The sequence below is a fragment of the Puma concolor genome, chromosome E3, assembly GCF_028749965.1.
Source record: "Puma concolor isolate L17-30 chromosome E3, mPumCon1.1.hap2, whole genome shotgun sequence".
NCBI lineage: Eukaryota > Metazoa > Chordata > Mammalia > Carnivora > Felidae > Puma > Puma concolor.
Window position 1 is genome coordinate 22,803,268 of NC_141682.1, and position 16,897 is coordinate 22,820,164.

The following is a 16,897-nucleotide window of genomic DNA, read 5'->3' on the forward strand; positions in this document are numbered from 1 at the left end:
ATCACAGCTGATGGCAAAGACGTAAGAACGTGTGTCACAGCATGGATCAAATACAGTATTGCCTTCACCACATGAGCAACAGTAAGCTTAGATATCATAAGCAAACATAAAAGGCAAATATTAAGCGATGAAAAGTACCTGTGACATCACAGAGTAACATCCTTAAAACATAAAGAACTTACAAATCAGTAAGGAAAAAAATCCTAATATCCCAGAAGAAAGGCCAAAAATGGGCAGTTCACCAAAGAGCCAAGTGACCACTGAATATACAAAATAAAGAAACCCTAAAATGCAAAATGAAAGCAGAAACAGCAAGCAGTAAATCTGCTATCAAATCAGCAACAAAACCGTTTAATAGAACCCGGCTTTGGTGAGGATGAGAAAGGGGGCACCTGAGCCACCAGAACTGTAAACTGTCACTGCCATGCCACGAGGCACTTCGGCTGCTGGTACTCAAAGCTGAAGAGTTATATTTACGTGATGACCAAACAATCCCACTTCTAGGATTTTACCCTAAGGAAATAGTCAAGAATGAACACAAAAAGGTTTCGGTAAGAACACTGAACCTGGGGTTACGCTATCAGGTGAACAAAGCAAGCTACAGAATTCTATGTACAGAATGTTCCCAATTCTGTTAGATGAATGCGTGCATTCACGTACACGTGAATATACATACATGTACAGTATACATATCAAGACTTCCCAGAGTAGGCACCAAAAGGTGAACAGTGGTCGCCTCTACACTGACGCTGTGCACCTAGTGCTGCTGTCTGTCTGTCTGTCCCCACCACAGTCCTCTGTTGCCCAAACCCAGAAAATATCCCCTCTCTTTGTGTATCCTGACTTTGTTTAAAACCCAAAGCATCAAAAATCTCAGATTTGGGAAGACCTATTTCGCAGTCTTCAGTCAATCCCTATAGCTTTTGAAATTTTCATGACATTCACATACCACCTGTTCAGTGTAACATTTCTTTAAATCAACTCGCTTTTTTTTAGTACTCGGGTCTGACGTGCTACCTGGGATTTTCTTCTAACACGCTATAATAAATACCTAACTATTAAAATTTCAAACATCTGTGTGCCACCTAGTCATTTCACATTCCTTCCGTGGGAAACACTGATCTGGGCCAACCGCCTACTCACTCGAGAGCATTTACTGACTCTGCCATATAGGCATGAGTACCACCTGCAACAGGAAGGGGGTGACATGCTCTCCGCCAGGGATTTCTTCACCTGAAGGAAAGGGCAGGGGCCCTCCACGCTCTCCCAGCCAGTGAGGATCAAGGCCAGGTTCATTTTACTTCTGTCAACACTCCTGAGAGTTGACTACAATGCCAGGCATCATTCCAAATGCTTGACCAATAGGAACGGAACGCCTACAACCCTCATAGTGACCCCCCGTGGGAGGCACTGCTTTACACACTGAGGTGAAGGTCGGTCCCTCAAGCTGCAGAACCCTATAGAAAATTTCATTCTAGGGGTGCCTGGGTGGCTCAGTCGGTTAAGCGGCCGACTTCGGCTCAGGTCATGATCTCACGGTCCGTGAGTTCGAGCCCCACGTCGGGCTCTGTGCTGACAGCTCAGAGCCTGGAGCCTGTTTCAGATTCTGTGCCTCCTTCTCTCTCTGACCCTCCCCTGTTCATGCTCTCTCTGTCTCTGTCTCAAAAATAAATAAACATTAGGGGCGCCTGGGTGGCGCAGTCGGTTAAGCGTCCGACTTCAGCCAGGTCACGATCTCGCGGTCCGGGAGTTCGAGCCCCGCGTCGGGCTCTGGGCTGATGGCTCAGAGCCTGGAGCCTGTTTCCGATTCTGTGTCTCCCTCTCTCTCTGCCCCTCCCCCGTTCATGCTCTGTCTCTCTCTGTCCCAAAAATAAAAAAAAAATAAAAAAAAAAAAAAAAAAGAAAAAAAACGAAAAAAAAAAAAAATAAATAAACATTAAAAAAATTAAAAAAAAAAAATTTCATTCTATTGCTTTTCAAACCTATTTACCCACCTGGATTTGGATCCCTCCCCCGACACTTCAGTTGCTTAAATGATATCTGTGTGTGTGTGTATGTGTGTATGTATGTGTGTTTACGTGTGCGCGTGTGTGTATATATGTACACACACACACACATTTATATGTACATTAAACATATATGTAATGTATGCACAGATACACATACATACAACGTACTTAAATGCAATTGCAAAAATCAATCCGATACTCTTAGCGTCAATTTTTAAGTTTGAAATTTGAACTACATACTGCATACTAGCCTAAGATACTGCTCTACCTCTTATTGTTAATTTTATTGTTCTTTCTTTTAGTCTCTTTTTTTCTTTTTGTTTCTATTTCTTGGTAGTTTTATTCTTGGTTATAAATGGAAGGCAGGAAGCAAAGTCTTAAGGGCAACAGACTTTGTACCTAAACAGACTTTGAGTTTGTTTCCTTTCTTGTGAGCTCTGCTGCTTTCTTAAGTAGATCCGCAAGGCCTTAAGTGTTGAATCACCTAAAAAAAAACAAAACAAAACTGAGCCTCAATTAACTCACACGCTATCGTTTCTTCCCAACAGAGGCTACTGGTATTGCCTTTTGGCTTCAGCTAACACCCAATTACTTTACAAGGATTAATATGTCCTAAAATCTACTGCCTCCACTGTAAGTACTCATTGACTAGTGGGCAAGGCATTTATGAAAAAGGAACCAACATTCACAAGAAGGTGAGTTAAGTAGGAGAAGTCAATCAGAAAGTTCCCATGGTACAATGTCTCATATCTGACTTAAACAAACAAAAAACCCAGTTAATACAGAATATAGTAACAGGATGTCATGGGCCTGAACGATGCTAAAGTTCTTTTGGAAAAAATAAAACATTTAAGCACATGTAGTCTGAATATTTTCTCCCAGTCTGTCTTGCCTGTTCATTTTCTCAGTGCATCCATTTTTCCTTTGTAATTAGTGCTTTTTTTGGTTCTGTATCCAAAACGTTTGCCTACCTCAAGGTTGTCAACATATGCTCTCATGGTTTCATATAAAAGATTTATGGTTCTAGCTTTTATATTTCAGTTTATGATCCATCCCAAATTAATGTGTACACAACGAGGTAGGGGCTAAGGCCCATTTTGTTTCCACGTGAATATCCACTTTACCCAGAATTATTCATTAAAAAGACGTCCCTTTCGCCCACCGAATTGGCTTGACAATCTAGGTGAAGTTCAACCAACAGTACTTGTGTTTGGTCTATTTCTTGGACTCTTTATTCTGTTTCACTGATCTATCTTTATGCCAAAGACTTTGATTGCTGTGGCTTTACTGCAAGTCTTCAAATTAAGCAGTATTAAGCAGTTTAAGTTCTTCAACTCTGCTCTTCGTTTGAAGACTTTTTTGGATATTCAAGACCCTTCACGTTTCCATATACATTTGGAAACATAAACAATCTGTTAATTTCTTCTAAAAAAAAAAAAAGATGGTTAGGATTTTGACGGTGATTGCACTGATTCCACGGATCAAGTCAGGGAGAACAGGAATCTCAAAACATCAAATCTTCCAATGCATGAACAAAGTGTATCTCCCATTTATTTCAGTCTTCTTGAATTCCTCTCAACAGTGTTTTACGGTTTTCTGTGTAAAGTTGTTTTGCGTCTTCCGTTATATTTATTCCTACCCACTTTAGGTTTTTGGATGCTATTGTCAATATTTTCAACTTTAATTTTCCTACCCATGTACGTATACGTACAATATATCTATCTGACAAAGAATTCCTATCCAGAATATATAATAAACTCCAATGAGTCAAAACCAAAACCCATTAACAACAAAAATGGGCAAAAGACTTGGACAGTTCACGAAAGATGTAGCAATGTCCAATAAACACACAAAAAGATGCCTAAGATCATTAGTCACCAGGGAAATGCAATTTAAAACCATAATGAGATGCTCTTTCACCCTCACTGACAATACAGAATGTTGACAAGGATGTTGAGCAACTGGAGTTTCAATATATTGCTGGTGGGAAGTGTAAAGTGATAAACCACTTTGGAAATTAGTCTAGCAGTTAAATATATACCCACCCTGTGACTAAGCAATTCTATTTCTAGACATTTATTTGAGAGAAATTGAAGACATGTATAAGAATATCCCTTGTAGCCTATTCACAATGACCAAAAACTTCGATACAACTCAAATGTCCTATCATTGGAGAACACACGAACAAATCATGGTGTATTCATACATGTATAGGAACAAACTACTTTACACTGACAAAGACTCTTTCCTTGACCAAACTCTAGCCAGGTTCCTCGAGCCCTCTTCTCAACTAGGCTTCAACCTTGACTTACTGTATAGAGACTCAAACAAACACTAATGTAGACTTTAACAGCTCAAGGCTCCACCCCTAGGATGATTCCGGTACCCCTTAGTGCCTGCCCAAGAAAACTCAAGGCTGCCAAAAGCATCCATTGTTTCTTCTAGCCAACACTGAAAGATCAGGTCCCTGTCTCCCAGTGAGCAAATCCAGGTGGTTTCACATGAACCAATACCTTTCCTGGCTTTTGTAATTTTTTACTTCTGACTTTATTCACCCCCAACTTTACTCCCTCATTCTCTCTTTAAAATCTCCTCTGTACAAACTGAAGTTGCGTTTCATTCACTCCGGACTCTTTTCCTTATTGGAATAGTTAATTACTGATTAAACTCTGTCCTCATCACGTGAACTAGTATCTAGCTTTATCTTTAAAAAAATTTTTTTAATGTTTATTTATTTTGAGAGACTGTGTGTGTGCATGGATGCACACGCAGAGGAGGAGCAGGGGGTGGGGGAGACAGAGAGAGAGAGAAAGAGAGAGAGAGAGAGAATCCTAAGCAGGCTCTGCACTGTCAATGCAGAGCCAGACATGGGGCTCAATCCCACAAAACGTGAGATCATGTCCTGATCCAGAATCAAGAGTCAGATGCTCAAGTGACCAAGCCACCCAGGCGCCCCTGGCTTTATCTTTGATAATGCAAACAACATGGATGAATCTCAAGGAACACAGTTGAGTGAAAGAAGACAAAATAATACATACTGTATGACCCCATTTCTATGACATTCGAAAACAGGCAGATCTAATCTACCACAGATTTCGAAACCAGAAAATGACTGGTGAGGGTAAGGAGACTAATTAGAAACATATAACAAGGGAAGTTTCTAGAGTTTCAGATATATTTTATATCTTGTTTTGGGCGGCGGTACACAGATATACCGTTGACTCTTGAACAACACAGGGGTTGGGGTGTCAACCTCCTGTGCAATCAAAACTTTGAGTATAACTTTCGATTCCCCAAAAACTTAACTACAAATTGACTACTGTTGACCAGAAGTCTTAACAGTTGGTTAACATGTATTTTGTACGTTAGATTTATTATATATTGTATTCTTTCAATAAAGTAGGCTAAAGAAAATATTAAGAGGGGCACCTGGGTGGCTCAGTTGGTTAAGTGTCTGACTTTAGCTCAGGTCACGATCTCATAGCTCATGGATACGAGCCCTGCATTGGGCATTCTGCGGTCAGTGCGGAACCCACTTTGGATCCTCTTTCTCCCTCTCTCTGCCTCTCCCTTGCTCGTTCACGTGCGCGCTCTCTCTCTCAAAAATCAATAAGCACTAAAAAAAAGAAAATATTAAGAAAATAATAAAGGAAATACGTTTAGAGTACTGTACTGCATTTATCGAAAAAGCCACATATAAGTGCAGTTCAAACCCATGTTGTTCAAGAGTCAACCATATACACTTGTTAAGACTCATCAAACTGAACACTAAAGACCTGAGCATTTTATTTTATAAATCATCACCCTCTCACCCCTGCTCTCCCACCTCCATTTTCTTCCTTCCCCTCTCCCTCTGTCTCTTAAGAATACCTGGGGAAATTCTGAAGAACAAGAAAGATGAGCGATATAGCTGACCCTCCGATGGGGGATATTCCCCATTCAATATCCACTTACCCCTTCCTCCTTACCCCCATTTTGTTTGAGGTATCAATCTGCCCCGTGAGAAATCCTCCCCTCCCACACTTTCTTGCAGCTAGGGGTGAGGTCACCTGCCCAATTCTGGCCAATGAGAAGTATGTAGAAGTCTCCAGGGTGGGACTCCCTGAAAACCTATTGCTTTCACAGACTCAAACACATGCTTTTGTTAGTATCGCTTTCTTTTCTTTCTTCCTGGAGTACAGCTGCTCAAATGAACTAAGGAGATTGTGCTAGTCCCTGATACAACCCTGTTGTATTCCAAGCTAGAGGAGCTCTTGGCAAGTCACGACTAACACTTCGCAAGTCAAAACGTTTAGGCATTGAAATGAAAAAAGCAATTCCAACTGGAAGTCAAGAATGATCTACGCATTGCTGTGCTAAAGTATACTTAAGAATTTAGTATGTAAGTGATATTTCAAATCAATGGAGGATACAGACCATCAACGGACAGTGTAGGAACAAAAACTGCTAACTTATAACATACAAAATTATAAAGATAGATGAATGCTCTAAGCAATAGAAGCCAAAACCATACAAGTGCTAAAAGAAAAGGCAGTGATTGAAAACGGTCTCATAAAACGTTACCCAAAAGCCCCAAGCCATAAAGTTAGACTTGGGACCATAAAGATTCAGAATTTCTGCATCATGAAATGTACAGTACAAGCTAAACTTAAAGACAAGCAATAGTTTGAGAGAAAATAATGGAACACATACGTAGGCAAAGGACTACTACCATACATATGACAAGTTCTTACAGACCAATAAAAACATAAATGAAACAAAAATCCAAAAACCCAGTTAGGAAAATATAAGGAGAAAGGCGTCATGTAAAAAAATATCAGAGATAGTGAAGAACTAAAAATGCTCAGTCTTAGGACGCCAGGGTGGCTCAGGCGGTTGAACGTCTGGCTTCGCCTCAGGTCATGATCTCACAGTTTGTGAGTTCGAGCCCCGCGTCAGGCTCTGTGCTAATAGCACAGGGCCTGCTTCGGATCCTCTCTCTCCCTCTCTCTGCCCCTTCCCCGCTTGCTCTCTCTCTCTCTCTCTCAAAAATAAACATAAAATTTTTTTTAATAAAAATACTCAGTCTTACTAGTGAGTATAATAAAAGTTTTTTAAATAAAATAAAAATTTTTAAGAGGTATTATCCACCTGCCAGCTGACAAACAATTTAAAAGACTGAGAATATTCTGTATTTAGCATCTCTTTTACCATGAGAACAGAAACGGACACAACCTCTTTTGAGGACCACTTTGCAAAGGCTTCTCCCCTGAAATCCATCTCACTGGAAAACTGAAACGCACATGCAAAGATGTTTATCGCAGCCCCGTTTTAATAGCAAAATCATAGCTACCCAAATGAACAGAAGAACAGTCACATAAACTAAAACCACATTGTGGAATACTGTTCAGCCATTACAACAACAAAAAAAATGGAGACAAAAACTTATATGTACAGTATATTCAAATTAGACTAACGAGTTGGGGAAAAGTACTCACTTTTGCCCTTTAACAAATTAACCATTAGGGGGCACCTGGCTGGCTCAAACAGTATGTCATTCTTGATCTCAGGGTTGTGAGTTTGAGCTCCACGTTGGGTGTAGAGACTACTTAAAAACAAAATCATGGGGGTGGGGGGGGGGGGAATCTGGGTGGCTCAGTCAGTTAAGCATCCGACTCTTGGTATCAGCTCAGCTCATGATCTCACATTTTGTGAGATCAAGCCCCGCATCAGGCTCTGCACTGACACAGTGGAGCCTGCTTGGGATTCCTTCCTTCCCCCTCTCTCTCTGCCACCCTCCTTAACCCCGCGTGCACACACTCGCTCGCTCGCGCACGCTCTCTCTCAAAAATAAATAAGCATTAAAAAAATAACAAAAAAAATTTTAAAAAAATCTTAGGGGCACATGAGTGGCTCTGTTGGTTAAGTGCTTGGCTCTTGATTTTGGCTCAGGTCACGATCTCATGGTTTGTGGGACCGAGCCCCACACTGGGCTCCACATAGATGGCATGGAGCCTTTCTCGCCCTCTCTCTCTCTGCTCCTCCACCTCCCCCCTCAAAAAAAAAAAAACAAAACAAAACATCAATAATAATAATAATAATGTTTAAAAAATTAAAAAATCTTAAAAACATAATCATTGAAAAAAAATAGTATTCTAGATTTGAAATCATTGTTTTTCATAGATATTTTCCAAAATTTAATTTGTTGCTTTTTTGAAAACATGAGGAGAGGGTTGCAGAAAATCCATGATTTACAGGACCTTCCTGATGGGCAAGTTGGGCAGCTAATTTATCCTCACCAGAATATTCTAATTCTAAAGTGACACATCTTCTCTGAGGATGGAAAGCAGCAGCCCCCACCTTCAAATATTCAGATCAATCTCTCAAGCGCTGCTCTCTGGGCACCGGCTGCAAAGATGCAATCCGTGTGCTGGAAAGGCCTAGGCCCTTGGGAAAATGCCGCCTCTCCAGGAAGGTGATCCTGTGACCCACCTGCACCTCAAGGGGGACATTTTTGGATTTGGTTGAAATCAGATTAACTTCTGTAATTTTTACAACAGGATTTCAGACTTACAGCCCCTGGCCTGGTATCTAAAACAGACAGACCACTCAAATCTAGTGAAACAGAACAGCAGAATGTTGAGACCTCATCAGGAAGTGCAACCCTGAGCATCGGCATTCAGTTCCTCGTCACTTTGCCGCCTGAGAAATGGGTCTAGCAGGCACGTGGCTAAGGCAGACACGGTCATTCCCCGCACCTTTCTTCTCGCGGGGGGAGACAAACGTTCAACACTACGCCTACACCGCAGCTGGACTGACCACCGCCAAGGACACACACAGAGAACACGGAAGGGGCTGGGCCCGGTCTGCAGGTGTCAGGGGCCTCCTGGTGGGGCCGCATCTGAGATGAGCCAGAGGGCTTGGCTTCTTCTTTCACTCACTGGCCTCACCCACATCCAATCTGTCAACACATCCCATCACCTCCTCCTTCAAAACGTACCCAGAATCTGGTCGATTCTCAGCCCTTCCAGTGCTACCATCCTGACCCAAGACAGCAGCACCTCTGTCTTGGAATATTCCGTCAGCCTATTAACTGATCTCCCTGCTTCCGTCCTTGCTCCCTACAGGCTGCTCTCAACAGAGAAGCTAGAGTGATCCCATTAAAACCCAAGTCAGGTCACCTCGTTCTTCGGTTCAAAATTCTCCATCGGACACCACCACAAGTCCCTAAGACCCCTTCAGCCCTCCTCCTTCTCCCTCATGCTGGCCTGGTCCTTCCTGGAACAAGTCAGGCCTGCTCCCTCCATGGGGCTTCCTACCCTCCCTGCTCTCTGCCTGGGACACCGTTTCCAGAGACATCCACAGGGCTCCCTCCCTCACCTCCTACAAGTCTGTCCCTACCATTGTCCTTCTCAGGGGGCCATCTCAGGGGAAACTCTAAGCTCTACTCAGAGATACCAGCCTAGAGGGGCATCTAAAGGACAGAAAAAAAAAAAAACCCTCAGGTCCTAAAGAAAAACACCCTGAGGACATAGCGGAAATAATTGACCAAGCAAGGTGGAAAGCAGAGATCGGGGTCGAGAGGGGCCGCGCTGCTCACGCATAAGGTGGTGCGGCACCAGGGCGGAAACACAGGGTGCCACCGCGGCGATGGTGACAGACATGGATGAGAAGAGGTGATCACTACAGACGAGGCATTCCAGAAAATGAGTGCCCTGTGCGTAGCCTGGGTCCTCCACACGCACCGTGAAGCTGACTCGGCTGATGGCAAGAAGGTCGAGACAGACAGGAGGACTGTGGGCCAGGCACCCAAGACGTCCACGGATCAGGTGAATAACCAGGAGAAAACAGTAATGAGGAGGAAGAGAGGGTGCTGCACCTGGGGACCATGGATCTCAAAGAAACGGGGGGTTGGGGGGGGGGTCAAAGAACAAGGACACAAATCTTGCACCCCCGATCCTGAAATCTCATACCCCGGGGTATGAGAAAACAGAGGCACCATCTGAGAGGACTTCAAAAAAGGATATCCCCGGGGAAGGACCAGGGTCAAAGCAAAGAGAGGGAAGAGATGGCTAAGGAGAGGCTGAGGAAAGAGACGAGGCTGGCGATTAAGGAGTGGGAATTTCCCAGGACACAGGGAGGGTCTGGGGAGGGGGGTCAGGGGTAAACAACAGAGGGAACTGCCTTGGGCGGGCAGCACAGGACGGAGAAGACAAGGAGAGGGGAGATGGGTAGTGGCGAGAGTTAGCGGTCACAGTAAGTGCTGGAAAAATACCTGCGGAATCACATGGAATTTTTAAGCATAAGCCCAGAATGTCCGCTCAGAAGAGTTCTCACTGTAGGACCGCAGGACTGAGAGCACAGGCCCATGCTGATGGTCACGGCACTGACGATGACAACTGGGACAGTGCTGATAATAACCACCAGTCTTCGACCCCTGCCATGTGCCAGGCACTGTGGGGAGCGCGCCACATTTAATCCTGCCGACAGCCGTCTGACACTGTTCACATCACTACTATCCCCGGGAGGGCTCTGAAAGGAAGGAGGGAACAACCTGCAAGAGAAGTAACAGAACCGCACAAGTCCTGGGAAGCTAACTGGCTCCCGTGTTAAATTAGGGCTGTTATGGCCGTAACCTGAGGCGGGGGGAACCAGCCTGATCCACAGGGATGACGTATTCAGTAACTTCAACCAAACAGTGTTCGGAATGGAGGGAAATCAAAACCAGTAGTAACAATTTATTGAAGGCTTCACGCTGTGCCAGATCCTGTGCTAACTGCCTCGTGTCTGTGATCTCATTGAATCCTTACATCCCGAAGGTGGGTTACCATTGTTATCCCCCCACTTCAAAACTCAGATGACAGACAGCCCACGGTTCATTCAAGGAATCCCTATTTAATAACGTGATCTTTTGACAAGATTGAAGGATTTAACACATTACGGTGAAGATACCACGGAACTTGAAGGAGAGAGACCTACAACATGTCTTAAAACACTAATTTACGGATTCTCACAATCTTTTTGCATGTTTTTTTCACATGAGGGAAAGGCCAGTGCAAAAGAAGCTTCAATGAAATGCGCCCAGATGGCAAACACGCCCAGTCTTTATAGCTCAGGACCTATCCCAGCAGATTCTGCTTCCGTGAGTCTAGAGTAGGACGTGAGCATCTGTGGTTTCTTTTTTCTTTCTTTCTTAATTTTTTTTAACATTTATTTATTTTTTGAGAGAAAGAGACACAGCATGAGCAGGAGAGGGGCAGAAAGAGAGGGAGACACAGCATCAGAAGCAGAGCCCGATCAAGAAACTTGATGCACAATGGTTTAGTGGCAGAGCTAGGATCAGCTTGACAGAGCCTGGCCCCAAGGTCCATGTTTTAAATCACTATGCTTAGTCTCCAAGAACCTACAAAAAGTGCGAGCCTTAACCCAAAACCTTGGCATTCCCCACCTACATTCCCTAGTGGCCCCAGCTTCAAGGGCATTCTACCCATTCCTTTAACAGTTCGCACTCCCCTGCTCTGCCCCAACACCCTCCTATATCCCCGTTTTGCATTCAGCCTTCTGATCTCAGCTTCAACATTATTGCCTAAATTACAAACTCGAATGGCATGCCGTATTTCTCAGCACTCAACACAAAACCGTAATTATGTATTTCACAGGGAATTATTTGCTTCCTGTCTTTTCCGACGAGGTGGTGCTGCCGTCAGATGCCACATCAGTCCTATTCATCATGTGTTCCCAATAACTGAATACCCACCAACCATTCAAAAAAGAAGGCTTTGGCAAAACGGATACACTCAATAATTTCTGTGGAACGAATGAATAAAGTACACTCGAGCCTCGTGCTTCCAGGTGTGTGATACATGTCTGTGCTCACGATACTGCCCTCACTACACCCCCAAGTATGTAGACCCCTGTGGCATAGAGGCAAGAGCTCTAGAAAATGCTGGCTCTGCACAGTAACATTATGGGGCCCCGGGCAGGCCATTTCCCCCCCCCTCCCGCCCCCCCATCTCGATTGGCCTGAGTTTCAGGGGCACGATGGGGATCGTAACAACCCCCAATGAAACGTAACCTATTAAAGAGGAGGAACTTGCACTTCCCCTAACTTCTCAAGACTATAATTATTTGCTTCACTGTCTGTGAAGTCAAGTCTGTCTCCCAGCAAGACTTGAGCCTCACGAAGGCCACAAGACCCCGTTCGGCTGGTTTAGGGCCGGATTCCCAGTCCCGCTCTCCCCAGGCCTGACACACGGCAGAAGTGAGACAATTACCAGTTAAATAAATGAACCGCTGCTCTGTGCACTTCACAGGTGTGAAACCAGGGTCGCCCGAAATTGACGGGTACCTTCTGGCGCACCAGGATGTTCCTAATACCCTGGGATCACAGGCCCGCCTCCCACCTAGGCCCCAGCCCCCCAGGGACGCCGGCCCCTAAGCCCACGCCCGGCAGGTACCTCTTGCATATAGAAGCATCTTCGCAAGTGCCGCGCACCCCCTCGTCGTCTGGGTCCGCCGAGGAGGTAGAAGAGGCGGAGAAAGAGGGCCTCCTCAGGCTAGCGGCCATGGGCGTGGAGGTTCCGGGGTGCCGTGCCCACCGGGGACATGAAAGCGAGCTCCACAAACGCCCTGGAAAGGAGCGAGCCTCCGAGAAGGCTGGAGAGAGGGGCTGGGCTCCAGCGGCCTCAGCGGGCGCGGCTCAGTGACGCCGCTCACGTCAGCTGCCCCAGCAACCTTCCCGCTCATTGGCGCCTCTGCCCAGACGCTCATTGGACAATTTCTCCGCCCCCTTGGCCGGTGGAAGGGCTCATTGGATAGCTCTATTGGCCCCGCCCACACCACCCGGAAGTACGTTAAGGAGGGGAAGGAAACAAGTGGACGCAAAACGAGAGCGCCGCAATGCTTTCTGGGAATTGTGGTCGTGGGTGCGCTGAGAGTGCATTGGGTATTCATTTATTTATTTATTTACTTATTTATTCATTTATTCATTTGTGTGTGTGTGTGTTTATTTATGAGCGAGAGAGAGAGAAAGAGAGAGAAGACAAGTGGGAAGGTCACGGGAAGGAGAGAGAAAATCTGCAACAAGCTGTATGCGCAGCGCAGAGCCTGACGCTAGGCTCCATCTCGCCACCGTGAGATCATGACCCCTACTGAAATCAGGAGGCGGTCGCTTAACCCACTAAGCCACCCAGGTACCCCAGGCTTTGGGTTTCTTATTGCTGGTCAGAAAATTTTATAACTGTGATTCACGCAGGGCGGGAGAACTAGCAGGATGCTCAGCTTTGGGTCGAAGGGCAGAGAGTCCAGCTGGAGGAAACAAGTGTTCGCGTTGCAGTTAGTTGGGGCTCAGTCTCATTCGACAATTGAACAAATGTTCACTGAGTGCTAACTCTGCGCCAGGAGCTGTGCTAAGTAAGGGCTTTGCGCACATAATCGCCTTTCAAATGTGGAGGAAGGAATGTGTGGGAAATTGGTACAATGGAAAACTATGTTGCAGTGTAAATGCACCAGAGCTGCCAGTTACAAGCGTCAATGGCTGAATTTAAGGACATAATATTCAGTGAAAGAAGGGATGTAACACTTTTATAAAGTCCAAACCAAGCAAAACGGATGTTAAGAGATACACACATATGTATGATAAAACACTCTACAGAAAAATAAAGGAATGGCGGGGGGAGGGAGGGAGACAGGAATCACCACACTTGTGACCTTTAGAGAGTGGAGAGGATAGAACACTGAAAGGGAAGGGTTACTTAGGCCCTTCAATAATTTCTCAAGTTGGGGTGGTTCACATGTGTTTCATTATTACACATACCGAAGACATTCGTTACATATATTTTGTACTGGCCTTCTAAAACATTTTCTAGGTAAGTAGTGTGTTTGTATGTTCCATTTCTCTATCTGTCAGGAGCACTGAACAGACATACTCAAACTTTAAGAACCATGGATCACACAAACACACACACACACACACACACACGCAAAATAACAACAAAAACTCAGTGCACATATCTTCGGGCAAAATCATATATCAAAAGCTTGCTTAGTAGTCATTGGAGGGATAAGAGCTCATTGATACCCAAGGTAGAAATGACAGTGGGGAAGACTGAGGTTCGGAAGGCTTGCCAGGGGGAGTTGTGATGAGATGGAATACACCACTTTCTCTGAGTCGTGCTCTGCCAAGAAGGTAAATGCAAAACACTGAATAAGCATAGTCTCCCAGCTTGGCAGTGTACACATTCCACGGGTGTCATAAGTAGAAAGTGTCATTGGTGAGTAGTACAAGGTGCCAATCCCATAGGTGCGGATGGTAAGGCTCAGGGTAAGGGGAAGAAGGTGGAGACAGATATCCTGGTACACCTGTGTTGTTTGACAAGCAAAGAGTGTTCTTTGCTGAGCCTTTGATTCAGAAAAAAGCTCGTGATCCAGAGGACTTTGTCATTTTTCACCGAGGACCTCCCCTGGGGTTCCTGCAGGCAGGGCCAATTCATTTCATTTAAGTTTCTGGTTGAAGAGCTAGACCTTTATGACTGAGGAGTGGAGGCTAGAAGCGGCAAGCTTACCAACTCAGGCTGTGTCTTGCCTCCCAATATGAGGCTACACCGCGGTTGTCATGAACAACGTCATGAGACAATATCAGAGAAAGTTCACCACCTAATTTGCATCTTCTGACAAAGACGAACTTACATTTAAAACCCCTGTGAACATTAATATTGGGACCAAAAAGCAGGCATTAATCATGAAACTTCTCCGAGAGAGGCTGAAGTAGACATTTGTGGTTGTGTCTTTCCAGTATTTTTTTCTTCTATGACAGCCTGAGTTTATTATGGGGAGCTTTCAGCCCATGGGGATCAGGTGAGGGGTGCCTGGGTGGCTCAGTCAGTTGAGCATCTGACTCTTGATTTGGGCTCAGGTCATGATTCCAGGGTCCTGGGATTGAGCCCTGTGCTGAGGGTGGAGCCTGCTTAAGATTCAGTCTCCCTCCCTCTGCCCCTTTCCCCACCTTGCACTCTCTCTTAGAAAAAAAAAATCAATATAAACCCTGGTACCCTTAAAACACCTGGGATCCCAACAAATTTAAAGACGGTAAATAGTTTGCTCTTTCTTATAGATTTGGCTAATGGGTTCTGTTCAGCGCCGATTTCAATGTCCTCTCGGCCACCTTTCCCTTGACCTTGAAGGGGACATGTTTTACCTTGTTATGCACAGGGCACCCAAACCCTTCTGCTATCACATGTCATCTTTGCAGGCAGGATCTTAACTTACCGGGAGCACAGGTATGACCTCGCATGTCTGACATCCTACCGTGAGGACATTTGTTGGGACATACCTACCGTGAGGACACGTTTGTTGAGGACATACAAGTCTAAAATCTTTCAGTATTTTTTTGGGTCCTGGAGGCAACATATTCCTTGTTGATAAATTTTACTTCAGCCCATTTATACTGTTACGTGTAAATCAGACGACATTGAGTGGGCCTCCACCCAAACAAAGCAGCTGGAGAATACTCTACTCCCATATAGACAAATATATGTATGTGTCTTCCTTTGGCCACAGCCTCCAAACCCACCAATGTCTACCCTGGTAAGAAGTAACCACTGTTTTGGGGTGCCTTGGTGGCTCGGTCAGTGTAAGCATCTGACTTTGGCTCAGGTTGTGGTCTCATGCCTTGTGATCTTGTGGCTCGTGACCTCTCAGCTCTTGAGTTCAAGCCCCACCTCTGTCAGCTCAGAACCTGCTTCAGGTCCTCTTTCTCCCTCTCTATCTGCCCCTCCCCTATTTTCACTCTCAAAAAAGACAAATAAACATAAAAAAATTATTGAAAAAAAAGTAGCCACTGTTTTTTTAAATTAAAAAAAATTTTTTTTTAATGTTTACTCATTTTTGAGAGACAGAGACAGAGCATGAGCGGGGAAGGGGCAGAGAGAGAGGGAGACACAGGATCTGAAGCAGGCTCCAGGCTTCCAGCTGTCTGCACAGAACCCGACGCGGGGCTCAAACTCACAAACTGTGAGGTCATGACCTGAGCCCAAGTTGGACGCTCAACCGACGGAGCCACCCAGGTGCCCCTAAACTTTTTTTTATGTTTATTCATTTTTGAAAGACAGAGAGAGAGCACAAGTAGGGGTGCGGTGGAGAGAGAGGGGGACACAGAATCCCAAGCACCTCCAGGCTCCGAGCCGTCAGCCCAGAGCCCGACGCGGGGCTCGAACTCACGGACCGCGAGATCATGACCTGAGCCGAAGCCGGATGCTCAACTGACTGAGCCACCCAGGTGCCCCATACGTAGCCACTGTTTTCAGTTTGGTGAATACCTCTGCAGTCTTTAAAAGACAGTCTTTTCAAATATTAACAAATTTTTATTTAACTTAACTTAACCAAAACTTAACTTAAACCAAAACTATAAATTTATTACATTTCGCAAAAGGCCATTTTGTGATAAGGTACACACACATAGTGACTTGGTTTCTTTCAAGTACTGTCTCCTCTCTGGCTTAAGAATCCTGTATTGCTTTGAAAGGTCTTTGGCCAGGTCAGTCCTGTTCCCAGGTGACAGTATTAATGGTGTTGTACGTGGGTAAAGTGTCAGTCACAGCATTTAGAAGATGATGCCCACCCCCATCCGTTTCCGGTCCAGGTGGGTTAATAAGAGACACAGCAGTGGCCGTGGCTTGGGAAATCCCATCTGTTTTTCTGGGTGTGGATCCAAGGGTGGTTTTAAGACATGGTGGTACTTTTTCTAAAGCCAGCGCTCAGCCTCCTGCTGAGTCTGGAGGCTTCATGTCATGAGCAGGGAGCTTGGGCGGTGGAAAAGCTAATTGAGGTTCCGTTTTTAGAAATTTTACAAAAAGTCCTGGAAAAGAGTTATCGGGCATGGATTGGTGATTCGGTTTCACAGGTGCGTTGGG

At 45.0% G+C, this 16,897-nt stretch overlaps 1 protein-coding gene across 3 annotated transcripts in view; it reads right to left on the reverse strand.

The window, feature by feature from the left end:
* Positions 1–12,716, reverse strand: part of LOC147573059 (leucine carboxyl methyltransferase 1-like) — a 57,215-nt gene extending 44,499 nt beyond the window's left edge. The window contains exons 1-2 of one of the 3 annotated variants that reach the window (XM_086692674.1): positions 12,446–12,713; positions 2,409–2,493 (exon numbers count right to left, since the gene is read on the reverse strand). In XM_086692674.1, coding sequence (XP_086548800.1) covers positions 2,409–2,493; positions 12,446–12,464 — 104 coding nt within the window. In that variant the 5' untranslated portion in view covers positions 12,465–12,713. Of the gene's footprint in view, positions 1–2,408; positions 2,494–12,445 lie in introns of all 3 variants that reach the window. The other 2 variants (XM_086692673.1, XM_086692675.1) reach the window with 2 other exon arrangements.
* Positions 12,717–16,897: the final 4,181 nt, after the last annotated feature.